Raw genomic sequence first — 27,645 nt, forward strand, 5'->3', positions numbered from 1 at the left:
CGATTGTCAGAGTTCTCCCATTTGTAATGGACAAAGAAAAAAGGAAGGAAGGAAAGAAGAGGGGAAAGGTAAAGCAAAAAAACAGAGGAAAATAAAAATCAGCCCAAGCTAACCCAATAAAAAAGAGAAATGTATTAACACACGTAGCTACAAAATCCAGGGCAATGGGAGCAGCATATTTTCCTCTAAGCAATTATAAATGTCTGGCTTCAATGTTTTAGCCAAGATCTTGTCATTCACCTTCTCCAGTACTTACCACCAAAGATAGAAATGTCTTCTTGTTGCCCAGTTTTGGGGTGGGTGTCATTCCCAGAGACACAGCTGAAACAGGTAGGCCAATGGGTTGCAAAGCACTGGGCAGAGCCGGGTGAGATAAGCCACCTGAACACTGTGTGCTGGTCCCTGGAGGCAACTTTGAAGCCACTGACACAGATCAGTGTGGGTTGGGAATAATGGAGTGTTTACATTATGGTTCTCTGCTGTGTGACCTTGCTTAGCTCTTTACCTTGCCCATGCTTCAGTTTGTTTACTTTCTGGAAATGGTGTAAGACTAAGGAAGATGGCATATATAATGTTTCCAGCCACATTAAGAACTTGGTATTTTTATTTTAAACAATTGGGCTGGAATCATAAATTTGATGAAAGAGATTTTAAATGATGCTTTTATTTTCTTAAACTTTATATTGGCTTGAAAAACATTTCTGAATAGGCGGATGTTTCAGTGTCCACACCTAACAGACACAGACAACAAAGTGATGTCAAGTCACACATGCAGCTTGCAGAAGGAAGAGATCTGTGTAAGTCTTTACTGGCACAGGGTCCACTCAAGCCAAACAGCCACATGAGCTTCCCCAAGGTCATCCAGTCTGCTTTTAGTTCAAGGCTCAGATGCTGGACTGTACAATAAGAGCCACTGAACATAGCCTTGGAACTCAGACCCCAGCTACATTCCATTTCCACTGAGAAAGGCCAGATTGTATAGATTAAGACCAAGTCAGTCTTGTTCTTGGGAGAATTGAGCTCATTGCTTCTAGTACTTGAATCCTGTGGTCATTTCTTTGTGCACATTTGTTCTGTTGTGCTAACCAGTTTGATGAAACACAATCTCCAACACAGTCACATGGGATAAGGTGGTTCTGTTGAATTCCCCTTCCAGGATCTGTCGTTTCTTTAAACTTGTCCTCCAAGGAAGTTCTGTGTTATATGTGGGTCACGCCCCTTCAGCACCTCTCTCCTCCAAGGGATATGAATTTGGAAGGGCACAGTCAGAGGATTCCCTTCCCAACAGCAGTCACTCTTCTCCACCACTCATCACCCACACAGTCTTCATGTCGGGCTTTGCTTCATGTTTGAATTTTCAATTTAGTTTCATGAGATTCTGCAGCTTAGTCCCCAGCTTCCCATTTATTGTCTCCTTAACCTTTCCACTCTTTACTTCTGGAAGTCATCTTCTTGTGGCTTCATTGTGGGTTTCTTGTTCAACTGTAGAAATGTGACATTGTGTTTTAATTTGTTCTCAGTCACTGAGGTCCAGTGATGTTTTGGGTATCCCTTTGAATCAGAAATATTTTCTTCTACCATGCTACTGATGGGATTTTATGAACACTTAGGTGACAAAAGATCCAGAATATCCTTATAATTTCCAGTAAAGAAATAGTAAAAGAAGATGCAGGGGATTATAAACTGGAAACAATAAATATTTGTTTTTGGATTTTACAGAAGTCAAAGACAGAGAAATAGAACTATATTATATAAATGTTCAAAGTGTAGTCCTTTGAAAAATAGGAGAAGGTATATGGGTCATGTGTATATTTATAAAGTTTTATTCTTTAGGGGACAATAAGATTTCCCAAGTATATTTCTGTCTCTGTTTACATTTGGGGAAAAAAAAAAACTAAGAAGGGCACGTTAAGAAATGACAATATCAGGAATGACATTTGTAGTTCCTTTCTTGCCTGCGAACACTTGCCAAAGAAGCAATAGTCTTCCTTTCTGCTGGCTCTGAGTGCTTCCTCAGAATCCATCTGCACACGTCACCACAATCCAATCAGTGGTGACACTGGAGTGAGAACTCATTTTCAGTTGCTGGCTGCTTTCTCTTGTGGTCTTTCTCTTTCTACAGGCTTTGGATAGAAAACAGCGACATTAATAAAGAATAGCTAACTAACCTAATAAATAGTTCTTGAATACCTGCTTTGTGCAAAGTATTGTTTCAGTCACTTGAATACAAGAGCCTGAGTTTCACTCTGACAGCAACCTAGAGTAAGAAGTCCAGGGAGGGAATGGAGACAAGAGACTCGAGAGAATGACCACAAGACAGGATTCTGATCAAGTGGCAAATTTTATTTTTTCAGGCAAGCTTATATAGTCAGTAGTATGGGGTAAAGGGGAAGGAGAGAAGAGGCCAAGAGCAGGAAGTTAGAAAACTATAGAAGGAGGATATTGTCAGGGTAAAAAGTTCATGGGTGGTGAACTTGGGAGAGGGAGGGTTACCTAGGTAAGTGGTGGGATGAAGGAGGCTTGCTTAGGTAAGTGGGCCTGTGGTTGGAACAAAGGATTGATGTCTGGGTCATGTTGTTCCTTCTGGGTGATCATGCTTCTCGAAGCCATTTATAATCAAAAGACAGTTCTAAAACTGTGTGGCCTGCCAAGTTTGGCCTAAAGGTTCATGCCAAGCTGTATGGCTCCCAACTTTTTCCCCTTCCTTGTATTAAAGGAAAAGGCCAAGTTTTGCAGCACAGGGGAATAGAGGCCTGGCCCCCTAGCAGATTGGGCAGGGTAGACTCTTGTGCCCCTCAGGACAGGTACTTAGATCCATCCTGGGGGTTTTATAGCTCGATGTTCTTTTGTGGGGGCGGGGAGATGGAACATCGTTGCACACAGTCATTTTCCTCGAAAGGTGAGATCTTAATCTTTCTGCAGTACCATGCAGGTCTGCACCTCTGAATCTGGCCATGGGGGTCGTGAGGTTAGTTCTGTTTCCTGGGGGAACAGCCGTAGGCAAGGTCCTCCTCCTTGGAGGAGAGTTTATGACAATGAACCTGAATAGGCCTAGTGAAGACTCTACCTGCTGTTTGATAAAGACCACTAGTTGGTTGAAGGCCCAAGGACCAAAAGGATACCAATAGCAGAAGTCCCAGAAGGGTTTCCAGGAAGGAAGGTAGGAGGGTGCTAAGCCATGGAGAAGTGGAGAACCAGTTTTGGTACCAGGCTTCCTGTTGTTCTCTTGCCTTTTGGCATCTTTTAAGCCCTCTCTGACTCTGGCCATGCTATCTTTAATGACTCCTGAATGGTTAACGTAAAAACAACATTCCTCTCTGAGGGCAGCGTGGAGGCCCCCCCTTGTTGGAGGAGGTGTAGATCTAGGCCTCTTCTGTTTTGTAGGACTACCTCAGCTGGAGTTGTAGGGATTCTTCTAAGTAGGCTATCTGGTTTTGAAGTTCCTTAACATCGGGTCTATAGTGGCACAGAGCTCAGTATAGTTGGATGGGCCAATGATGAGGGAAGAGATCCCAGTACCCACTCCTACAGCTCCCAAGTCGAGGAGGACTGTAATTGTAACTGCTGATATAGGTTCCCTGCAGCTTAGAGGATGGGACAGGGCAGAGGTCCCTTGGGATTGTTCCCAGAAGTGAAAGAATTTGTCAGGTCAGGCTGGTGATAATCGAGACAAGAACAACCTGCACAAGAACCAGAATGCCACCTCCTCAAAGATATAGGTGGAAAGGCAGGGAGTGAGGCCATCGAGGCAGGCCCACCAGGCATTGTTAGGAGGAATCTGCAGGGGACAGTGTAAGGTTGCAGAGATAAGAATGGGTTAAGGGAATTGAAAGTGGGGATGCCACACAGAGTCTAGAACCCATGAGCTGGGTAAGAGTTTGGAGGTGCGATTTTTCAGGAGGAGGAGAGGGGTGGCTATTTTATCTCAGCATGCCAGTTTTCCTTTTCTCCATGCATATCTCCAAAAGGTCCTGTAGCCATCTTTCTTGTTTTATTGTTTCCCTGCAAGAAAGCACAAACATTTCCTCCACCCCAAATTGGGTCCTTTTTACTGTTTAGTGTATAGGTTGTTTTTATTACTTTTGGAACTCCCATGTAAGGAAAACATCATTGAAGAGTTAGCTGTCATATGTTTAGAAATTTAAATATCTATCAATTGTCATGTGTATATTTTAATTTGTCAAATTTTGTAATATGAGTAACATCCATTTGCTGTGGATGATTAGGAAGTGGACCTCTAGGGTTCATTCCTAAATTAGTTACAGATAAACATTGTGGGTGGTACACCTTATTATTTGGCAATTTTGATGAGTAGTCTCTCTAGTTAAACCAAATTGTTTTCTTAGCGCTTTTGTTATTTAATGATGGAAGTTATGAGACTGTAGAGTTCTCTCTATCTAAGACAAAATGACCAATTTTATTAATCAATCTGTTGATAAGTTCCCTTTAGTCAGTAGGTAGGGAAAGGCCTTAATGGGCTCCCTAATGTGACCCACGAAACATGGCAATTTTTGTAGGTGAATAGTATTTTGAATTTGTTTAAATAACATTTTTAACCTGATAACTATAGTTTTATGTATAGAATTATCTCTATTACTTAAAGAGCCTTAAAAACATGATTATTAGTATACAAATTAAATGAATCACTTTATTAGACACTGAAAGACCATTGTAACAGCTTGTAACTTGATGACCTGAGCTGTGGTTGGAGCAGTCTGTTCTGTATATTTTTTTTACCATTTATAAGTTGTTCTTATATTAGAAGAACTGTCAGTAAAAATTGAAATAGTATTTTATGAGATTGTTTCTTACTATTTTGGGGGAAAATATATTAGTATAAGCTGTAACAGCCTATGAGCTGAAATTGATTATCAGTGTTCACTGAAAATTTAGCAAAAACAATTACCCAATGAATCATTATTTAGAAATAACCAATCAACTTGTTGCTTGACATAAGTAACATAATTTTTTTTGTCTTTAAGCCTTAAATGTCACAAACAATTTTTGAAATTTTACTTAAAGGTTTTTGAGCAGCCTTTTCTAATCCATCTTGTTAAACTTTTTACTAGCTGACATTAAAAATTTAGGATTTTTGTATCCTCTCTTCTGCCAAATTTCATAGAATTGCCCACATAGATCCCCCTTTGCCCCTAAGTCAACGGGGCTGATTGGATGCTCTTTTTAATTACATTTAAGGCAATTTAGGTAGCTTTTTAAACTATATCTGAAGTAATTTTAAATTTTGTAAATCATATCCAAGGCAATTTAAGCAGATTTTTTTTCAGCATTCATGCATTCACAATCACATATCATGCATTCAGGTGTGACCACACCGTACACATAGAGCAAGCACACATTTTTCATCTCTCCTTTTCCCTAGGCTATGACTAGTCTGTTGAAATGAAAAAATCCCTAATTGAAGTCTCTTGTAACATAGCAGTTATAGCCAATTCTTGAATTATGAGCATCCAAAATTTGAACATATCCAAATTTTTCTGTGCTGTCTTTCATAAGGTCTTAAAACAGTTTTTTGACTGGTTGCATTAATAGTAATTTCTATATATTTGATTGGTCATCAGTGAGACAGAGAAGGGAGTAGCTCCCAAAGGCTACAAGTGTTTTGGTTTTGGCCCTGGCCTCCCTTGCCTTTTGCCCTCTGGGCTTGGGCTGACCTGTTATAAATGATCTGTGGCTGCCTACTGTGACTATAAATTTCTTATCTTTTGTGAGAGTAATTTGGCTAAATCCTTAAAGTCTCCTGGCCCCTGCTGAACTCCACCATTAGCTCACTGCCTCTCTGTATTTCCAGTTAAAAATGAGGGAGGTGTGTAGTTTAATTCTGTGGGGTTAGCATCTTTTGATGGTGTAGTTCATACCCCAGATACATATATGGTTTAGCAGTTTGAATTTTATCAGGTATTATTTGGAGCCCTCTTTGAGTTAGGCTGGAAGTTAAATCTTACAAGCATAGGGAAAGTTGCTTCTGTTGGGCAGCAGCCATAGAATGTAAACAGAAGGCCACTTTTTTATTTTTTATTTTTTATATATTTGAATTACAAACAAGATTGAATTACATGATGATCCCAGTTCCCTTCTCCTTCCCTTCCTCCTCTACCACCTCCCCAACTAAAATCCTACCTGTCATATGTCCTTTCTTCTAATCTACACCTAACTCAAAATTTCTGCTTCCTCATGACCTCTGCATCCTTCCTTTTCTTCCCTTCTCACTCTCGTAACTTCCTCTCCCCTCTTCCCATGTTCTCAATTTGCTCAGGGGATGGTGACCCTTTCCCCTTCTCCTGGGGACAAAGTTTGTTTCTTTTAGGGTCTTCCTTGTTTACTAGTTTCTCTGGCAGTGTGGATTATAGGATCACTTTTTTCTAATAGGATTAACCTCAACAAAATTTTAGCATAAGGTTGGCCATGCCCTGAAGGCAAAACCTTCCACTGTTATCCAGGCATAGGGCCCTAGAAATTAACCTGGGGAACAGTAAAGGCAAAATGAGACTTATCCTCAGGATGTAGGGGAATGGTGAAAACGGTCTTTAAGATCTTGGGGCCCAGGGCTGGTCCTGTTGGAAGTTTCCCTGCTGTTGTGGGGGTAAGGGTTAGTTTTAGTCTGCATTGTGCAGCCCAATGTTTGCCTTTATGGCAAAGCGGGCATACAGTAGGGGGAGGCAGCTGACCTGAAGCTGTAATTGCAGGAGTTCAGGGAGCAGGGCATTCTCCAAAGATGTGACCAGGTTGTTTGCAATTCAAGCAAGTTTTTGGTTGTTGATTAAGCCCCGTGCCATTACAGGCCAAATATTTAACAAACAGACAGGTTTTAGGAGACACTTTCTTTTGATTGTGGTGAGCAAAGTCCCTGCAATTCTCCATAAACTCAATTTTGCATAGGACAAAATCTCCTCCTGAGAGGGAAGCACACTCTAGCAGGTGCTGGTCATTAGGGAGTAACCATTTGTCACTATAACTCTCAGGGAGGGTAAGGGTGGATGGGGCAGTGAGTACATAGTTAGAAGGACAAGTTGAAGGGGAAGCCGCTCTGGATGGGAGGCGGGAATTTTTCTTTACCAACTTTCTTTTATCTATTTACATCAATGGTTCCCTCTTGGGGGAACCTAGGACAGAGATTCCCTATGTAACTAAATATTTATTAAATCTTTTTTTCTTTTTCTTAATCCTAGTTCCTCACGTCTTGTCTGAAGACAGACATAGCAACCTTTTCTGGTTCAAAGACTTCATAGTAATCTTGTAGACAATTACCTACTCTAGCCCATTTGTTTTCATTAATCGTACTTTCATGTTGAAACCAAGGACAGAGGTCTCCAACAAAGATGAAAAATTTCCTTAATTGTTTCTTTTTAACCCGGGTCCCTCGAATCTTGAGGGATTCTTTGATCCCAGAAAGATCCAAATCTTCCTTGCTAAGTGCCTGTCCCATTACACACCGCTGCCTCAGGTGGTGTTCATGAACTCAAAGATCCTGAGCCCTGGGTGTCTTCCCCTCGAGGCCACAATTGTCCATGTTGCGGGCGCCTCAATGTGTGGATGGGCCCGTCCCTCTAATGAACACTGAAATTCTCCTCTCTTGGAACAGTCAAGCCCCACATTGCGGGCGCCAGTTGTAGTTGTCCCAACCTGCAGGACAGCAACCTAGAGCAAGAAATCCAGGGAGGGGAATGGAGACAAGAGACTCGAGAGAATGACCACAAGACAGGATTCTGATCAAGTGGCAAATTTTATTTTTTCCAGGCTTGCTTATATAGTCAGTAGTATGGGGTAAAGGGGAAGGAGAGAAGAGGCCAAGAGCCAGGTGTTAGTTTAAGCAGGATGTTAGAAAACTATAGAAGGAGGATATTGTCAGGGTAAAAAGTTCATGGGTGGTGAACTTGGGAGAGGGAGGGTTACCTAGGTAAGTGGTGGGATGAAGGAGGGTTGCTTAGGTAAGTGGGCCTGTGGTTGGAACAAAGGATTGATGTCTGGGTCATGTTGTTCCTTCTGGGTGATCATGCTTCTCGAAGCCATTTATAATCGAAAGACAGTTCTAAAACCGTGTGGCCTGCCAAGTTTGGCCTAAAGGTTCATGCCAAGTTGTATGCCTCCCAACAACTCTGAACCTTGCAATTTGAGAACCAAAATATGCTTAGCAGTTTTTTTTCTGATAGGAGAAACTTTCTATGATGCTGTGCTGGTAAATGACAGGGTGGAGATGTCTTTAGGTTAGTCCGATGTACCTCTATGAGGAGAGGATATTGGGGATTTAGAAAATTAGAAGCAGTCATGTGGGAGGCCTAAGAAGGAACTCCCAGCACGGGAGATAGCCTGGAGGAAATGAGACTTAGCTGTTTCCATGCTGTGGGATGATAATGAAAACACAACCAGGGGGAAGATCGAGTTGGACCTGATATGTCACAGAAAAGAACTTTAAATCTATTGGAAATGCAGCAGGAATCATTGGAGTGACAAGAACGAGGCAATTTGATCAATTAGGAAGATGCCATGAACTAACTTATAGTTTTAGAAAAATCTAGTGGCTGGTACGGTGTACTGGATATATATGTATATGGTATATATATGAACACATGTATATATGTATATTTGTATATATACATGTATATAGGTATACACACATAACGCATATATACATATATAATTTTTATTTATTCTTTGAAAACTCTGTACATTTATACAATGCATTTTTATTATGTCCTCCCATCATTATCTCACTTCAGCTTCCCTTAGTGCACCACCTGGTTTCCCACCTAACTTCATGTTTTCCATTTTTCTGTCCTGCCTCTCTGCACATGGTTGTGATGCTGTCAATTAGTAGCTCTGTCCTCAAAGTAGAGCGACTTCCTTAGCAGCCCTGTACTGTCAGTAGCTCCTCTACCAGGGCTGGAGCCTCAGGGATCCTTCCCCCGTCTGGCGTGGATCTTTGATGGACTTGAGATTGTGGATGTAATTACAGTTTCTGTGAGGTGATGCATCCAACAGCCATGTCAGCATTTGCCAGCCCTCCTTATTCTCACTCTTTCAATCTTTCTACCCACTCTTCTTAAATGTTCCCTAAGCCTTCAATGGAATAGATAATTCATTCACAGCTGAGCACTCAGGGTTACTTATGCTTGGCAATTAGATCAGTTAAGATTTTCTGCATTCGTTCATAACTCTGCCTCTGACCAAACTTGAGAGCAGCACACACTGGTAGGTATAAACATAAATGTTTAGAATGCAGTTTGACAGCATGAATATTCAGCATAATCACAGTAGGTTCCCAACTAGAGCCTATGCTCTCCCAGGTTTACAGTGCCAGGCATGAAATGCCTCCTCTGGAGCACACAGATATCCAGTCAGAAAATGGTTGGTTATCCCGCAAACTGTCAAGCAACTGTTGCCTCAGTGAACACTCCGTTGCAGGTTGGTGTTAGAGCATGCACTGTCCTGTGCTGACTAAAGATCCTTGGTTTCTTTTCTCCCCCAGAAACATCCTCTGGCACTGTGTAATATAGCCAGTAAAGAGAGTTACCTGATCAGTCAAGGTTGATTTATCTATGCCTTATATCCAGAGTGAGTGGTGTCTTCAGCAATAGGGTTTCACTGTGTAATGACAGTGACAACCGAGAGCAATGGGGGATAGCCTATGTTGTTTTGGTGCCCTTGGAGCTTCTGTGACTAAGAACTCACAGGACAGTATCCTGTGCCTAGCACTGAGTTTTCAGTTAGTAAACTATGCCTTCTGGGAGCAGCATTGTCTGCCCATGCAGGGATCTCTGGTTCAAATTCCTTTTAAATACATTAGCTTACAAACTTGTGGATTTTCTTAAGATTTCTTCATACATCTCCAGTCTTAGTTAAACTACCCCTACCCACTGTGCTCTGGTGTCTCCCTCTCATCCCCATTCCACCCTTTAACTCAGAGCATGCCCTGTTCTTTCATGTCACCTGTGTACGCTCTCCTTCTGATTGTATTTTTTTTTTAACTTGGGTTACTGTTACAAATATCTTTCTGCCAAAAGCCGCCGAGCCCCACCGCCACGTGTGCGCTTTACGCCAGCCACCTGCTCCAGTTAGAGCCCAAATGAATACACAGAGAGACTTGTATTAGGTTCAAAGTTGCTTGGCCAATGACTAGGATTCTCATCTGTTGGCTCAGTCTTAATTATCATAAATCTATATATTTTATAAGACTTATCTTATCGGATGCCTTATTGGTGTCCCTCCTTGCCGGTGGCTCACATTCCTGCTGCTGGAGGAGGCGAAGGGGAAAGGGGACACTTCCTCTTTCTCCTTGCTTATGAGTCTCCTTGCTATGTCACTTCCTGCCTGGAACACCACTTCTCTACTACATTTCCCAGAATCCTCTTTGACTCCTAGTCCTGTCTAATTTGCTGTTTCATTGGCCAAACAGAACTGTATTTAACAATCAATAAGATAAACATACACAGTACATGCCCCATCAGGTTACAGGATCATAGGTTTCCCTATAGCATTTTCATGCATCCTTCATTTTGGTTAACCCTCCCCTCACCCTTTTTTCCCCACCCCATACCCATTCCATGTTTGAATTTCCACTCCCAGTATTTTTTTTTTTTTTTGCCATCTTCCCTCCTTTAATGTGTCCACTACCCAATGTCCCTTTTCTCATTACCTGACTTTCACATGCATTCCAAGTTAATCAAACAAAACAAAAGTCAACACTGGAAACCACACGAGGAAGAACATGTGGCATTTGTCTTTCTGAGCCTGAGTGACCTCATTGAGTATAACTTTTTTGAAGTTCCATCCATTTACCTGCAACGTTGTGATTTCATTTCTCTTTACAGCTGAGCAATGTTCACTGTAGACATGTACCACATTTTCATTATCCATTCATCAGTTGATGAACATCTAAGTTAGTTCTGTTTTTTAGTTATTGTGAATTCAGCCGCAATGAACATGGACTTGCAAGTATTTCTGACGTATCAAGTAAAGTCTTCTGGGGTTTTCTGGGGCGTTCTAGAGCTGAGTCATACACTTGTTCTATTTTTAGTTTTTTTGAGAAACCTCCCGATTGATTTCCAAAGTGGCTGCACTAATTTACAGTCCAACCAACAATGTACAAGGATGCCCTCTCCTCATGTCCACTCCATCATCTGTTGTCATTTGTATTCCTGGTCATGGTCATTCTGACTAATGTGAAATAGAATGATAAATTGGCTTTAATTTGCACTTCCTGATGATTTTAGTTCTGCTAGTTCTATGCTGTTTTATTTGTTTGATTGTTTTACTTTTCTCATTATTTTAATCAAATATCTGACAGAGCCATGTAAGTGAGGAAGGATTTATTTTACTTTATAAGTTTTCTTGCTGCTCATGTTATAAGGAACGAGAAGGAGGGAGGAATGGGGGTGGGGTTCAGATGTACAGAGAGTCGAATACTCAGTTCCTGGGCAGGGAAAAGAAGAGCTGAACTGACCTACTTCAGCCAGCTAGTCCTCACTCTTAAATTCCAAAACTTCTCAACAGATTGGCCAGCCTCTGGGACCAAGTTTGAACACATAAGATGATTGGAGGAGATTTTATATTCACATTATAACATACAGGAAGATTGAGTTGAGGAAGCATAGAAGGCAGTTGAGATGGCTATCTAGCCATTTGTAGACAGATCTGATGGCAATGCATGTGGGGGAGGGATGTAGGAATAGTGTAAACAAAGTTAAATGATGAATTTGGATAGGTTTTGAATAGTGCTTTCTGATTGATGAACATGAAAATTACTGCAACTAGCTAGGCCTGTTTCAGGTACTTTTTTACTAGATCCAAGAGGACTTAGCAGAGTACATGTTTGGCATGTGTGTTCCATAAGCTCAATCAGTCCCAAGCAGAAGCAGCACACACACACACACACACACACACACACACACACACACACACACACACACAATACATGTGTGTAGACACACAAATGCACATAGACAAACACTCATGCTTGCGCACAGATAAGCACACAACACACACATGCATGAGTACATACATGTTGATCCGTGATAAAGTAAATTTTATTTTTTAATTAAAATATAATTACATTATTTTCTCCTTCCTGTTCCTCCTTCCAACTTCTCACATTCCCACCCCTTCGCCTCTCAAAAACAGGGCATCTTTTTCTTTAGTTGCTATTGTTACATATGTACATATATGTGTGTATATGTATGTATATGCACAGGAATATGTGCACTTATATATCTTACCCAAATCAAAATGGCTAAGAGCAACAAAACAGCTGACAGCAAATGCTGCAGAGGTTTCGATGAAAAAAGGAACCTTCAGCCACTGTTTATGGAATTGCAAACTGCTCTAGCCACTCTCAAAATCTGTGTGAAAAACTCAAAAAGCTCAAAATAAAGTTAGATTTCTTTAAATGGATCAAGTAAGTTTAATGAAAGTTCCTTTATTTTGTTACTTTTCCTGCCACATTCAACAGTGAACTTGTCTTAGTTCACTGCCTTCATCCTTCCTCCACACTTTATGAAATAAGGAATGAAGGACCAGAGGGTTGCTGTGCTGCCCTGACCCTTGCTAATTTTACTCCCTCTCCAATATGTGTTTCATTTCCAGGCGTACTCACCTCTCACCTTCTGGATCACCTTGTTGGATGCCTTCTATCAAAGTCTGGTCTGCTTTTTTGTGCCTTACTTTGTAAGTCTTTGTTTGCTAACGCATTTTCCTTCAATGAGTCAGTGGTGCTACTGTGTACTGTGCTTCCCACCGACTGTTAGCTGACTGATGTATAAACCCTCACAATATGTTAGGTAATGGATTCAATTATATACCTAGTTGATTGCTCTTGGGTGTCTTGTTAACTCTAAACTGTCTACTAAGTTTTGTCAGTGGCTTAAACAAAGTTTAAATTCTGGCTATATAAATAAATTAGCCAAAAATCATTGAGCAGTATCAGAAAGAGAAGAGCTTTTATTAGTATTGGACTAATTCTATCAGGCTAAGACTCAGAATATTAAATTTAAGTACCTATAAGAACTATCTTCAGAACTTAATAAAAACCACAATTTACTGACAAGAAGAAACAAACTAAGCAAAGAATGTGTAAATTTTCATTTTAAATTTTAGACTGGCACCAAGCACAGTAGAAACAGTGCAACTGTCTGCATCTTGTTCATTCCAAAAAGATAGATGTGTGTGATCACGGAGTGTGTTGACAGAGTGCAGCACAGAGTAAAAATGATGGTACTCACTAGGCTGACAGTTTCTGCGCTGTGCTCTGACGAAATCACTTGAATTAGCTCTTTTAAATAGTCTCGCTATATTGTTAGACAAAGCAGCTAGAAGTGCCTTCAGAAAAGGATACTGAGAGGACAGAGAACTGCATCATTTGAGAGCTGGCATAAGGACTTCAAGATACATAGATGAGAGGGAGGGCAGATTTAACTGGAAGTATCAGCTTAGGGTAGTTACAGCTTCTGCTTCTTAAGTGGAACATATTCGATGTGTTTGTGTGCCATTAGGAGCTGGAACTATGAACCAAAGCTTCCAGAAAGATCACTGATGATTCAGAATGAAGAAGGATTCCACCTGAAAGTTCAAAATGTAGATAGAGAAGCCTATCTGGGAAGGCCAGTCTCTTGTCTGAGAATGTCCCCTTTACCTAAGTGACTGGTTAGTTAGTTGAACTATGGCAAACACGCAAGCCACATTTGAGCTATAGATAAAATGGTGTTAGACACCAAGTGTGTGCAGTCCCTCACACTCACCACCTGTTCTCTCCTTGTAGACCTACCAGGGCTCTGACATTGACATCTTCACATTTGGGAATCCCCTGAACACAGCAGCTCTGTTCATCATTCTCCTCCACCTGGTGATAGAAAGCAAGAGTCTGGTGAGTGTCCTCCTTCTGCCTGGGGGATATGTCTTCCATCGGCAGTGGACCTGCTGAGCCCTCTGCGGCTGTAAGGTCATTCAAGGCAAAACTGGGGGTCACTGGGTGCTGTGATGCCAAATCCAGTGAAAGTGAAAAGTACTTGTGTGTGCCTTTGTTTCTGTCACTGGTAAGTACTTCACAGAGTTGAGTCAGGGGACAGGAAAACACCAGCTGTGCTTAGTAGGCTTTTAGAGCAAACTGATGGCCTTGCACTAAAGTCAACCACATCCTGTACCATACCCTCTCTGTTAACTGTTGTAAATGAGGACTTTGTGCCCTGTGATAATCCAAAATATTTTTTTATTTCTTTGAGCAAAAATCCTTTCTATTTTTTTTTTTATTATACTTGGGATGAACTTGAAAACCCCACTAAAGCTCATCAGACCTCAAACAGTGAGGCTGTTAACCTGTGCCCAGCCTCATTTCCTTATCCAAGGGCTGGCTCCATGTTCTCCCTCTTTCGGCTTCTCACACGTGTTGAGCTCTTAGTCAGTCATATTAGAACCTCCATTCTTACTGTTACCTCTTAGTTGGAGACACTTGCAGGTTTCTGTTGTATTTGTGAATTTTTACCAATCTCAAAATATTACTTGAAATCATTGCGTAGCTTAGCAAGTACTCTTTCCTCTAGAACCTTTCCTGAGTCATCTATTTTCTCAGTTTATTCTCTTGCTTTTGTCCATAAGCTTAAAGAGAATTTGTAGTTATTCATTTAATTATGGAATTGTCTGGTTCAGGTTTGCCTTCTGCATCAAATTATGATGTGTGTGAGGTAGGGTTCATGCCTGTTTCGTTCACCATGTAAACCACAGGCCAAGATAAGACTGACTCTGAGTAAGTGTTCAAAAAACCCACATGAGTGAGTAGCTAGACGCCTGACCACTTACAGAGTTTATTTATCATCAGGGTAAATAAATGGATTTCAAACAGGAACTCACTGAGTGAAACCATGGTTCAAAATATACAGTGCTACATTATCAAATTATTTTAACAAGTTATAGAGTAAGACCAAATATCTATTTTTGGCATCATTTGCTTTGCTTATGCTAACTAAATCTTCTAAGCCCCAAATGTGATAAAATGTTAATATATGCAAATACCAGATTGGCTAAAAGAGATTCAGAAGCTATGTTTGGACTCCTTTGAACACCTATTTAGCTTTTAAACAATTGTTAGAGATACTTTTGGTTCTGCCAAAAGCTGTGCCACAGGCTCTGACCTTTGTGTGTTCCAGAGGAACTGACACACCGTGTATACTAGTTGGGGTTCATTGATTGAAAGGAACAGCAGTCCATTCTGGATAACCTAGACAAGTAGAAATGTTCTGAAAATCATATTGAGGAACCATGGGCTAAAAACCAAAATCCCAAGGAGTCAGCAAAGGGCCAGGGAGCAGAAACTAATGGATATGCTTGCCAGGATACACATTGGTCTGAACCAAATGCATGCATTTTCTTCTGCTCTTGCCTCACTGTGCTGCAGTCTTAGTTGCTAGTGGTGGAATCCTGTCTCCCTGGCTTCGGCCACAGGCTTTAGTGTGAGAGGTGTGTGTTGCCAACACTTTGCTTCGTGTTGAGTGTTTTCTTCAAGAGGGAGAATGAAAGCTAAAAATGCAGTAATGTCTCCATAGAAGTGCAGCTCACAAAAGTGTCCTCCTGCCAGAGGATGTACTACCAGAACTCATGGACTTTGCAGTCTCTTTTCGAGAGAGTCAGCCACTTGGAGTTCCTGGAACACAACATGTCCTTCACACTCTGGCTCACTGTGTTGTGGTCAATTCCCACTTCAAGGGCACTCTTACCCAGTGTTCTCCCCATTAACTTCCTTATAAACTCATTTATAACTGTGGGCTGTGATGTCACCACACTTGCAAAAGCACATAACAAGAGAGAGAAAAAAAAAAAACTAGACTAGTGCTCAAATAGAAGGAAGAGCATTTTAGCAAGAAAAACCAAAGGAGGGAGGAAGAGAAGGTGGATGGATGTGCCCATTGTTCTGGGGCATGACATTTTTAATTAAGGAGTTAGCCAACATTTTCTGAGACGCTTCTACATTTTATAAAATATGAGCAATCTTTGTGACTTCTGGAAGATATCTACTGTGGGGAAATACTTTGCCTAATTACAAACAAAGTAAGAGTGAATTGGACCGTATTTGAAAATTGCCGTCCTAGGAAAGAGATTTATGAAGGCAGTGTTTCCCATAGAAGGAAAGCCCAAGCCCATGTCACCAGTAGTATGCACCCAGTAACATGGGAAAAAGCACAGCAGCTCTTACAAGCTTCTACCCCGAGAGTTCTAAACATCCCTTTCCATTCGCTGAACTTGGTTTCATTGAAAAGGAGTAGAGAGCAACCACCTGAATGCTGACTAAGCGAGAATAAGAGTATGGATGAGCAAATGTAGTACTTGCTGTGTATGTGAATGACTGAAGTTTGAAGATTGCTGAATTAAAGTAATACCATCATCAGATCAATGAGTGACTGCATAATAAAATGAATAAGTGACTTATAAAAAAACGAAAAGGGAAATCTAAATACCTCCTGGCACATGGACAGTGGAAATTAAACCAATCAACAGAATAGCCATTGGCTTTTGATTTCATTCTGTAGAATTCAGTCAGTGGCATGAGCCACTCATGAATAAGGCTCTTCCCTTATGCTCTTGGTAGCTTGTGTCTTGCATGGTAAGGTCTGTAAAATGAGCCACTCAGACTTATTGTACTGTTTCTTTAATGGAGCAGGTTTTGCCAGATTGCAATACGCCACCAGTAAGACTTCCTTTCCTGGACCTTCTTGTCTTGCAGACTTGGATCCACATGTTGGTCATGGTTGGGAGCATCTTGTCCTACTTTTTCTTTGCCTTGGCTTTTGGAGCCTTGTGTGTAACTTGCAACCCACCATCCAACCCCTACTGGATCATGCAGAAGCACATGCTGGACCCAGTGTTCTACTTAGTTTGTGTTCTTACAACCTGCATAGCTCTTCTGCCCAGGTATGTAATATGTTTCCTCCTCAAGAGAGCAAGTACCTGGAATCGTAGGCTTTGAGTAACTACTAAGAATGACTGGCAGACCACCCTGCTCGGGAGTGAGGAAATCAGCCTGCATGCTAGCTAAAATATTGGTTTCAATTGTACTATAGAACAGGACCAGATTAATTAAGTGAAGACTATATTTCTCTGTCATGAAAAAGTCCAATCTGATTAACAGTTCATAGGAAGAAAGAAAGTTTGCCTCATGGGATTATCCAAGGACCTACCATCCCCTATCATTCATTCTTCCATCGCCTGAGCCCTTGCTTTGGTCTCTGCTTTACAGGTACCATAGAATACCCAAACTAGGTAACTTACAAACAGAAATGCACTCAGGGTTCTGGCGGTTGGGAAGTCCCACGTCAAGGTGCTATCAGGCTTGATGATTCTCTTTCTAGGATGAAATCTTAATGCTTCATCCACATATGGCAACAGTGGTAGAGCAAACCCCTCACAGCCTTGTCACTTCATAACGTTTCCCCCACTATATTGTTTGAAAGCACATCAACTGACTCATGCCCAAAGATGCTTCCTGTGGGCGAGGGTTATGGGTCTGCTAACAGGAGCCATATTCACTTACACAGAAGAATAAGAATCTTTTATGTAAGTGGTTTGAGGTGCTTTCCCCCACAAAATTCATGTTGAAATTTATTGTCTTTGTAACAGTAGAAGAGGGGGGCCTCTCTGCTTATCTGGCAAGCACAGAGAGTACTTAGTGGTTGCTGAGTGCTTTACAAATACTAATTTATTAAATATTTTTAATTATTGAGTTTTAATATCATGGCCTTGTATAGTAGCCCAAGCTGACCTGGATCCCACTGTCAAGTTTAAGCTGGCTTTGAATTCATGACTATCTTTCTAATTTAACCTTCCAAGTGTTGGAATTATAGAGGCTCACCCCCAGTCCAGGTTTAATTTTTTTAGGTTTATTTATTTATTATGTACACAGCATTCTGCATGCATGTATGCCGGCAGATCAGAAGAGGGCACCAGATCTCATTACAGATGATTGTGAGCCACCATGTGGTTGCTGGGAATAGAGCTCAGAACCTCTGGAAGAGCTGCCAGTCAGTGCTCTTGTCCTCTGAGCCATCTCTCCAGCCCCAGGTTTAATATTATTTTAATCTTCATCTTATACCTTACTTACCTTCCTCTCTCAGAAGCCAAGTGCCTGCCAGACTCTTACTTTTTTTTTAAACTGGTTAATATTTCAATGGGTCCCACGATGCAATGGAAGTGAAGGTAATTCCGTGGTGCTCTTTGTAACCCAGGTTTCTATACCGAGTTCTTCAAGGATCCCTGTTCCCATCTCCAGTTCTGAGAGCCACGTACTTGGACAGACTAGCTCCAGAGGAGAGGGCAGAAGCTCTCAAGAAATGGAGAGGGACTGCAAAGATTACCCAAATGGCATCTAACTATGCCGGCCAATCAGCTGCCAAGTCAGGAAGACCCGAGGCTGGCCTTTCTGCTGCCCTTCCCGTGAGATCAGTGACAGCCTGTGCTGTTGAACAAGAAGACTTACCTACATGTGAGACCGTGCTAGACGTTGACTACTCTGAACAGGTGTCTCAAAGGTGACTGAGCTCTCAGCATGTTAAGAACACAGGATACCCTGCTTAGAGTTGCAAGAAACTTTCACACTTGGAAGGATTCAGAGGATATGTCTCTCAACAGTGAGGATCACTTGTGTTTTTGTACACGAGATATCAACACTTTGCTAGGCATGGAAAAGCCAGTACCATCTCTGCAATTTATACCTGTGTGCACATTTGTAAGCAAGGGATAGTGTTTGACCTCAGCAGAATATAAGGAAGGGAAATATTTAATTCAGGATCATATGTTGCTTTTATGAATTTTTTTAGGTTTTTAAAAGGAATTTTAATTGTCTTATAAATGCAAGCCTTATCCAGTGAATTCATTTGAAATATACTTATTTTATAGGTAAGTCTCATGCATTTGGAGAATGCTTTAAGTGAAATCCAATATGAATTTTAATTTAAGAAACAAAAAAGTACTTTAAAGACTGGTTCATTATATAGCTGGATGGTGAAACATACCTTTGATCCCAGCTTTTGGAAGGCAGAGGCAGACCGATCTCTGAGTTCAAGTCCAGCCTGGGCTACAGAGCTATTTCTTCCAGAACAGCCAAGGCTGTTACTCAGAGAAACCCTGTCTCAAAAAAACCAAAATGAACCAACCAAACAAAAAACCTGCTTTATTAGGAAAACTCATTAATTTAAAGAAAAATTCCCAAGACCTTTTGTTCTCCTTGAGAAGAAGCCTTTGGTCCCCGGCTGAAGGTGTTTAGCAGCTCCTTCTGCTCAGTTCAGCATGGTGCTGAAGTAGAGCCTTCGTAGGGAAGGGAAAGAAGAGGTCGAGTGTTTCCAACACCCCGAGGCTGCCTTGTGCTCTGTTCACTGCTAAGAGAAGACATGTGAGCTCCCCATGTGCAGGTGTTGTCAATCAGGAAACAGACAAATAGGTCATGAAACACAATCAGCAGAGCCTACAGACTGTGAGCAACTTCCTGAGTTCCAAAACTGATGATCCCACACCAGCATGAGACAATCATCTTCAAAACAGTCTCCTAGATACCCTCTGAGAGTTCATCGTTCTAACAGTGCTCAGCAACTTGTCTTTGCTGTAGCCTCTACAGAATGAGATAGGGGTTGAGACTGACACAGGTTATGCTCAGTGGGAATCCCGAGGCTCTTAGAAAATTAACATACTTAAGGGTAGAAATGTCTGTAGCAAGTATTCTGCTGTGACAAATCATGGATGCTGGCTTCATTTAGTACTTAGTTTACACCAGGTGAGTCAATTTGCCACTGTGAGATCGTGTGCTCTTGTTGAAGTCTTTTAAAACTTCTGTATTCATCTGAAAGCTGTCACCTACCAGTCATGTGGAATTCCCTTCATGAATCTCTATGCTAAAAGTCAATGTCTACAGCAAACTTATTCTCAGGGCCTACCTGCTGCCTGCTTGCACTGTCCTAGTCAATTTCTGTACCTTCCTGTTATTCTTAAATGGTCTTTTTTTATATAGACTGATTTTGGAACTATGACACTATCATGTGGCTAATGGAAGTTGCCTTCTACTTCCCTAAGATTTTTTAAAATAAATTATTTAATAAATCATGTTCATTGAAAGCTGTCATCACTCGTGTAACTCCTCCCTAAATCTAACTGTAATTGGTGCCAGAGCTGAGGAGGAAAACCCTAAGGCATGCCTTTGCCAGAATGCTTTTTAGATCTCTTTGTCTATGGGGGGGGGGGAAATCACTTGATATCAGATCATTCATCATCCCCATAGCAACTGGAATTCATTCCTTGAGATCACCATTTCCCAAATAAACATTAAAGAGATGCTCGTATGCATATGAAAGGTTTTAATCTAAAGATTGAAGGAATATGCCAAAACAGAGTAAGAAGAAGGTCATTTTCAAGATGTGAATTATCTGGCCAAAAGAAAGCAAAGATATAGGAAAGCATTGAATGCTTATGTCATGAGACTATAACCTTACATCTGCAACTAGAAAAACCCTCCCATCTTTGTTCATAAATTAAGTGCAAACTCAATGCATTGGAAAATCTGAAGCTACTTATACACCTGATGCAATAATTTGTGTATATTCCTACAAAAGTATTGCCACATTTAATTACTTAGTAATTAACTTTTTTTTAAATTTAAAAACTTATGAAAAACACCTGACCCCTAGGCTAAGGAGATTCAGATCTTTGTAAACCTTTCAAAAGGTTGAATTTACAAGTGAATAACTATTTTATGCAAAATTAGCAAAGATAGTGTGGTGTATTGTATTCACATATTTAGAATATTTCACCAAATTTTGAGGAATCCAAGAAAACTAATAATAAATGGCCTGGTATATAATTTTTATTATAAAAGGTTTCTGAAGAGTAGGAACACTTGCAAAAATACACTATGAACATTGAAGACTGGTGTTCTCTTGCAGGGTTGGCGTTCTTCGGGTACTCCAGGAACGATTGATACTATTAGCAACGCATAAGACTAGAGATGAAGCTGTTACTAGTCTAAAAGAGCAAGTTCCTGTGAGAGTGAGTTACACACTATGTACATTTTGGCTGACAGGAAACTGGGCGCCACTGTGTTATCAGACAGAGAGCCACTTTCCTGAAACTTGGTATCGATATTCCATCCATATTCCTCAAGAAAGAAATTATCATTTTATTGTATGCAAAATTATTCAAAATAAGTCTAACAAGTACATTTTACTGAATATAAGTCTGTCAAAGCTAATTTTTTTTCATTAACCGTGTGCCAACAATTATAACAAAACTGTCCAATGACCTTAAACCTTCATACAGTGGTAAACACAGTACAAGTGCTACACACTCCTTGTAACAAGTTTCAGGACGAGAGATGAATAAACATGGAAAATAAGGGCTGAAACAACTTTTTGGATATGAACTCTTATTGACACATAGAAAAAGAGTACAAAATACACATATAAAATTGCAGGTAGTCCCTGTTTGGAATGCTGAGGCAGTCTGGTTGCTGGTGAAGTTTAGTAGTGCATCCTACTTGTTCAAAAAGGCATTTGGATGTTACATTAGTTGATGTCTGACTAATTCAATTAGGTGTGTATGAAGGTTTGTGTTTCTGAAGCTTTTTAGTGGAAAAAAATACTTTTAGCCACTAATTGCTTCAGAAATTGATTTGCGTAAAGTGGCCCAGTGCTTAAAAACAACTTTAAATTTTTGTTTTAATTCTCAGTGAGGCAAAATGGCAACACTAGATGTTAGACATCATTAAGGGGAAATTTCAAAATGTTTTGTTCCATGCAACATTTTGCCATGCTTTGAAATATATTTCTGTGGCATTTCTGATTTGGGTGAACACAGGAAAACCAATTTTCAGATTTAATTGGGGGTGGGGTACCATTTAATCTCTCTCTCTCTCTCTCTCTCTCTCTCTCTCTCTCTCTCTCTCTCTCTCTCTCTGTCTCTCATCTCCAAAGTGAAGAAGGTTCTCATTCATTTCACATAGGCAAACAAAATATTTGCACAAGAATTGACCTAGTTGTTGAAATCTCTGTCATCTAAATGACATACATTGAAAATCCCCAGTAATGGCAAAAGTTCTATGGAGATTTTCTATGAAATTACAATTTCAGTTTGAATGCAGGAAGGGTAGAATTATACTTCAAAGTATCAGTTTTGATGGCTAGAGAATTTTACATTCTGTGTGTCTTGCAGTTTCAACTATCTAGAGCAATATACTGTGGGTCTTTTTACTTTCATAATTTCTCCAAATTATTTAGAAGAATCTGGTAAATAAAATAAGCATGTACATTATCGTGGCTTTTTTATGAATTAAAAGCCAGTCTGCAAGGTCAGTTCTGAAATCTGCCCCCTTAGCCACTGTGTTTGGACAAGATCCAGCAGTGTGTCTCCATGTATTTCTTGTGATACTATGAAAAACAACTTCCTATAACTTGTTACTATAGAGCTCCAAATGTTGTCCCTATGGAGCTGATAATTCCATACTACATCCAAAGTTATCCTAGGGAAAGAACAAAACCTACTTTGCTCTGTGCTTTTAAAAGAATTCATGAAATGAATGAATGATAAAAGTTGAAAAAAATAAAAGGCAGCGTAAAACAGATGTGATGCAAACCAGAGGTCTTGCAGTGCATGTTGAGCGCCCTGTCCATGAATAGCCCATTCGTGCAGCTCTCAGCAGGGCACTTTTCATGGTCAAGAGGACTGTTGGTGTGGGTTTCTGGCTGAGTCTCTGATCATCCTTGAAATTCCTTTTGGAAAAAGGTCTGGATATATATTTGTCTTTCGATCCATTCAACAAAGTAAGACACGTTGCTATACACCCCAGGCCCCAGAACTTTGGAAAAGCAGACAGAGCCCCACGAAGTTAAACCAAATAATGTCCACTGTCCTCCGGGTCGCTCACAAACCAGAGGCCCACCACTGTCTCCCTGAAAGAAATAGCAACAGATGTTAGACATGGGATTTTAGAGATCGAGCGACAGGGTTATCATCTTAAGGGTACAATAAAGTCCAAATCAGCTTAACTGAGTTGGAAAATGTCAACAAAGTTTTCCACTGTAAGGCTAGAATAGTATCTGCTTCCCACTGAATAAATAAAACTTTCCAATAAACACGATGGATTCTGAGCTGAAAAGGGATAGATGTAGTTTCTAAAGTGATTTTTGTTCTTTTCACGAGACCTGAAGTCTCTTAGTTGCTTCCTGCATGTAACAAAATGTCACACAAACCTTGATGTATCCAAACTAATTATCCCAAAACATTTTATTCTTTAAATTGGATTGATCTTATAAAAGTAAAAATTACCCAAAATGGAATCAAAACACCTGCCCGCCACCCCATTAATCAGTTGTGCAAAATGTTCTAAAGTGAACCATCACAAATGCACTTTAATTATGTAGGGCTAAGGACAAGCATGGTTTATCTGTTTAATTCTAAAATCTGAGGAGCAGCCCTGATCACTCCAAAACAACAGAACAATATCACAGAAAACCCACCACCTGCTCCTCCCTTGTCAGCTTCTTTGTGCGCTCACCTATTTGAACCCCAGAGACAGTTCAGCACAATAGCTGATGAATGTTACATTGAAGTAGAAACACTTCACTACACTGCTAAGAGGCACACTTTGCAGATTGCTATGGCCATGCATCCTGAGGTTGGAGGCAGTGACATTTGACAGGCTGGTAATCAAATGAGGGCCACCAGATGTTAAGCAATGCCAGGGAGGTCACATTAGAGACAAATTCTTCCACACACTATGGGAGCTGGGGTGCCAGTGTATATCCTAATGTCTTCATGATTATACCTGGCAATGCCCTCTGGTGTCTGCCTAATGCTTAAGGCAGTGAATTTAAAGCTATGGTTTCCACTTGCCCCTCATAATTAGTCTTGTCGTACGTAGCTACCACAATGATCAAAGGAGATGCACCAACACAACTGTCCTCCTGGCAGTGAACAATTTTCACTAAAGTTCCTGAGGGACCATGCATGGCTTATAATGAGCTATGCAAGCACACCAAAGTCGCAATGAATTCTGATTGCTGGCATAGTCAGAAGGCAACTTACCATGCATGAGTCTACGGTGCCAGACTCGTAGCCAGCACATATCATCCGACTGGTGATGGTCTTCATGTCAAAATAGGACTGGCACCGCTCCAGAGGAATAATGCGGACTTCTCCCTCCTGCAGCTTAAAGGGCACTGCATTTGAAAAGAGGAAACATAAAATGCACAAAAGCATAAAAGTTACTCAAAATACAAAATGAACAATATTACAGGAATATTTTCATATACCGAGAACCATTTCTTTCCCCTTAAATATCATCTTCAAACCTACTGGTAGTGGTGCACACCTTTAATCCCAGCACTCAGGGGGCAGAGGCAGGCAGATCTCTGTGAGTTCAAGGACAACCTGATCTACAGAGTGAGTTCTGGAACAGCCAGGGCTATACAGAGAAACCCTGTTTTAAAAAAAAAAAAAACCATCTCAAGGCAAAGACTAGTTTGAAACCCAGTTGTTTGATTAAAAGCTTTCAATAGCAATCATCTAGTGAAACTCCTTATCTGTCTAGTGTGGCAGAAGTGTTGAAATTGTTTCCCCCTTGTCATATGCTATGGAAAAACAACTTTAACAATGAAAAGGGGAAAAACAAGACAGAGCTCAGCATATCTGTCATGCTCTCTAGGATCAGAGAAAACCTGCTAACCCTCATAGGGAGAGGCCCACCTCACATGTGCCCCTGTGGCCATTGTTCTGATGTTGAACCTTTACTCCTAGAGGCTATGTTAGAAAGACTTGAAACGGATGATATCATTTCTTTTTACAATAGGCAGAATATATGATTTCTGTCTTGCTTAAAGTTTTTCAAGAATAATAGTAGTTGTCTTCAAGCAAAACCTCATAAATCCTGAAAATCATACAGACTGTTCTTTGAAGAAGCAATGGACAAGCAGTGCTAATAATTAATACTCAACATTTGGGGAAAAATAAATGTGATATAGTAGAAGTTTAACAAGTCATCAGAATGATAATGATAATGAGACAGCAGCCAGCATGGCTCACACTAGGGTAGGTGAGGCACATACCATCAGCATCTTCTGGACCACAAATGCCTTTCCTCAGTGTAACAATCCTATGTGTTTATGTGCCTTTTGTGGAAGGCAAGAGACTAGAACAGCTGAGGCCAACTGGATCTTCCTGAATGAAGTCCATTGTCTGGTGTTCACGCTATTTCCTAACTGCTGTTTAAGCTCTATGGTACCCTATTACTATAAGTTTATATAGATATTTTGCGAAGAACACAAATAGAGACTCTATGAAGTACATATTTCTCATTTCAATACAGTATTAACCGTAGTTTTTAAAAAGCAACATGTGTGGCATTGTAAGGCAACACTGCCTTCAAGATGCTTACAGAAGATTTTCTTGAGTCATTGATGTCTATAAACACTTCCTTCTCATCATTTTTCTTGTCATACAGAAAAGAACCAACTCAAAAAATCTGACTAAATTTCAATGAGAAAACAAGTTCTTTTACATTGGTGTTCCTATGGTTAATATCAAGATGCGAGGAGGCCAGTTCTGAAAAGCATGGCCTACTCCTGCATCTGATGCAACTATTTTATTGGCTCAGTTCTTATTCTAAACTTTAAATAGGTCAAACTACATGCAAATGTCCTTTAGGGAGATTGAGAGTAAGTGGTTAAAAGAGAATTCATTTCTATGTGTTTTGTGTTCAAATCACTTGTTATAAAATCAAATTTAAGCAATTTAAATAGTAAGCTATGCATCACATTTCTTTATAGAAGGATATACTATAACAGTCATATTGGTTTAGAAATGTTGAACTTAATTTTTTTCCATTTGTACAGGGATAACGCACTGTATTAAATATGTAAGGTCTTAAAAAAAAAAAAAAGAAGGGATTTTGAGAGCCCATTCCTTGTGAAGGGATGCTCTCTTGGCCTGGACACATGGGGAAGGGCCTAGGCCTGGCCCAGGATGATGTGGTAGACTTTGGGGAGCCCCTTTTGAGGGCCTTACCCTGCCTGGGGAGTGGAGGGGGGATGGCTAGGGGCAGGTGGGATGTTGGGGGGAGGGGAGGGAGAGGGAGAGGGAGAAGGGATTGACATGTGAAGCAAGCTTGTTCCTAATTTGAACTAATAAAAGAATAAAATAAAAATAAATAAATAAATTTTTAAAAAGGAAATACTATATATGTAGATAAGAACAAATCAACTACAGAATTGAAAATGTGATCGTGTAACTTGACTGCAGAAATGGAATTGCCTAGTTATTCCACACAACCTCTGGGAAATTCTGCCAAGAGATAGCCCAAACCATTGCTCTCTCTAGCAGGGATGTCTGTCAGTTCACCTTGCATAGAAGGTCCAAAACATTGGTAGTAGCTCCCTGGAGAAAGAGTCAGAGATGTGGGGAAGGGGGTTTACATTTTCTTTTCAGGTAGGCAGGTTTATGTGTTATGACGGGTTCTTAATGCTTACAACTGGCTTAGAAGGAAGAAAGAACATAACACAGTCAAAGCATTTACCCTGTGTGACTGTGATGTACAAGTAAAATGGGAAATGGTAGCCAAAGCCTAGAAGGAAGCCTAGTGCTTTTCCATTATGAGCTGAAAGGGCAATTTGCATTGCCGATGACCCTGGCTTACTTTTGTTACCCATGTGGCCCCAGCCTGTGATGTAGCAGTATGTATCTGGTTCCAGAAACTCCTCTGGGCTGGGTAAGCAAACAGGTCTGATGTAGCTTGTCTCATGGATGTCATCGCTCAGCTCCACCACGCTGATGTCATAGTCCACCACCGCTCGATTATAACGGGGATGTAGCAGGATGGTTTTCACAAAGCGGGTCTGCATGAAGACTGATGGATGGTCCAGGTTGTTTATGCCAAATACCACCTTCCAAATATCAGCATCCTCTCTCCTAAAACAATTCAAGAGTACCTTCAAGTCTACCTGCTTTGATTGAACATGCTTTTAAAAGTATTTTTTTACTATAAACAATGGCTAGTCCCAAGCCAATCCTCTAATATATTCACATAAGAAGTGGTCACACAATGGCCCAAGAAATAAATAGCTGAGTATTATAATGTGAGGATGCAAAGCTCAGACTTCGTTATTTCTTTATTTTTTTTTTAAATATGGACTGCTTCTCCAATCATCATCTTAGTGTAGGGCCATGCTAATCTCCCATGTATCATTGCAATTTTGGTAACAAGCACTCAGCCTTCTTGAATAGGGTATTCTTGAAAATAGAACTTGTTTGGTCTTAGGGCCAGTTAACTGTTTCATAGCATAAGAATGGCAATTTAAAATTAAGAGAAAGAGGAGCAGGGGTGGGAGGGGTTGAGAAAGGAGAATGGGGGGGGGTCAAGACTAAGAGGCCATTCCAAGGAAGAACAAACACCTCAGGGAAGTGTCAAGTCTTCAGGGCAGCTATTTGCAAATTTCAAATTTCAAAGTCAGAGTTTAAAATGACCACTTTCAAACCCCAATGGTAAATCTCAGGTTCCATTTTAGGAGAGCATTTATCATCAGTATTTCAGACAATTTTACCTTAAAATTAACTTTCTCCCCAAGTTTACAGGTCTTATTACTCTTTAGAATTCCCTCCCCCCACCTCATATGTTGCTCA

At 40.5% G+C, this 27,645-nt stretch overlaps 2 protein-coding genes across 2 annotated transcripts in view; one reads left to right on the forward strand and one right to left on the reverse strand.

Annotated features, from left to right (window-relative positions):
* The window catches only part of Atp10d (ATPase phospholipid transporting 10D (putative)), a 103,035-nt gene extending 77,753 nt beyond the window's left edge, over positions 1-25,282 (forward strand). Inside the window, 5 exon segments of the mRNA XM_027390841.2 lie at positions 12,598-12,678; positions 13,769-13,873; positions 16,721-16,908; positions 18,219-18,521; positions 20,922-25,282. Coding sequence (XP_027246642.2) covers positions 12,598-12,678; positions 13,769-13,873; positions 16,721-16,908; positions 18,219-18,521; positions 20,922-21,240 — 996 coding nt within the window. The 3' untranslated portion in view covers positions 21,241-25,282.
* The window catches only part of Corin (corin, serine peptidase), a 174,417-nt gene continuing 167,906 nt past the window's right edge, over positions 21,135-27,645 (reverse strand). The window contains exons 20-22 of the mRNA XM_035453040.1: positions 26,663-26,934; positions 24,058-24,191; positions 21,135-22,922 (exon numbers count right to left, since the gene is read on the reverse strand). Coding sequence (XP_035308931.1) covers positions 22,728-22,922; positions 24,058-24,191; positions 26,663-26,934 — 601 coding nt within the window. The 3' untranslated portion in view covers positions 21,135-22,727. The remainder of the gene's footprint in view (positions 22,923-24,057; positions 24,192-26,662; positions 26,935-27,645) is intronic.

The sequence above is a fragment of the Cricetulus griseus genome (genome assembly GCF_003668045.3).
Source record: "Cricetulus griseus strain 17A/GY chromosome 1 unlocalized genomic scaffold, alternate assembly CriGri-PICRH-1.0 chr1_1, whole genome shotgun sequence".
Lineage (NCBI taxonomy): Eukaryota > Metazoa > Chordata > Mammalia > Rodentia > Cricetidae > Cricetulus > Cricetulus griseus.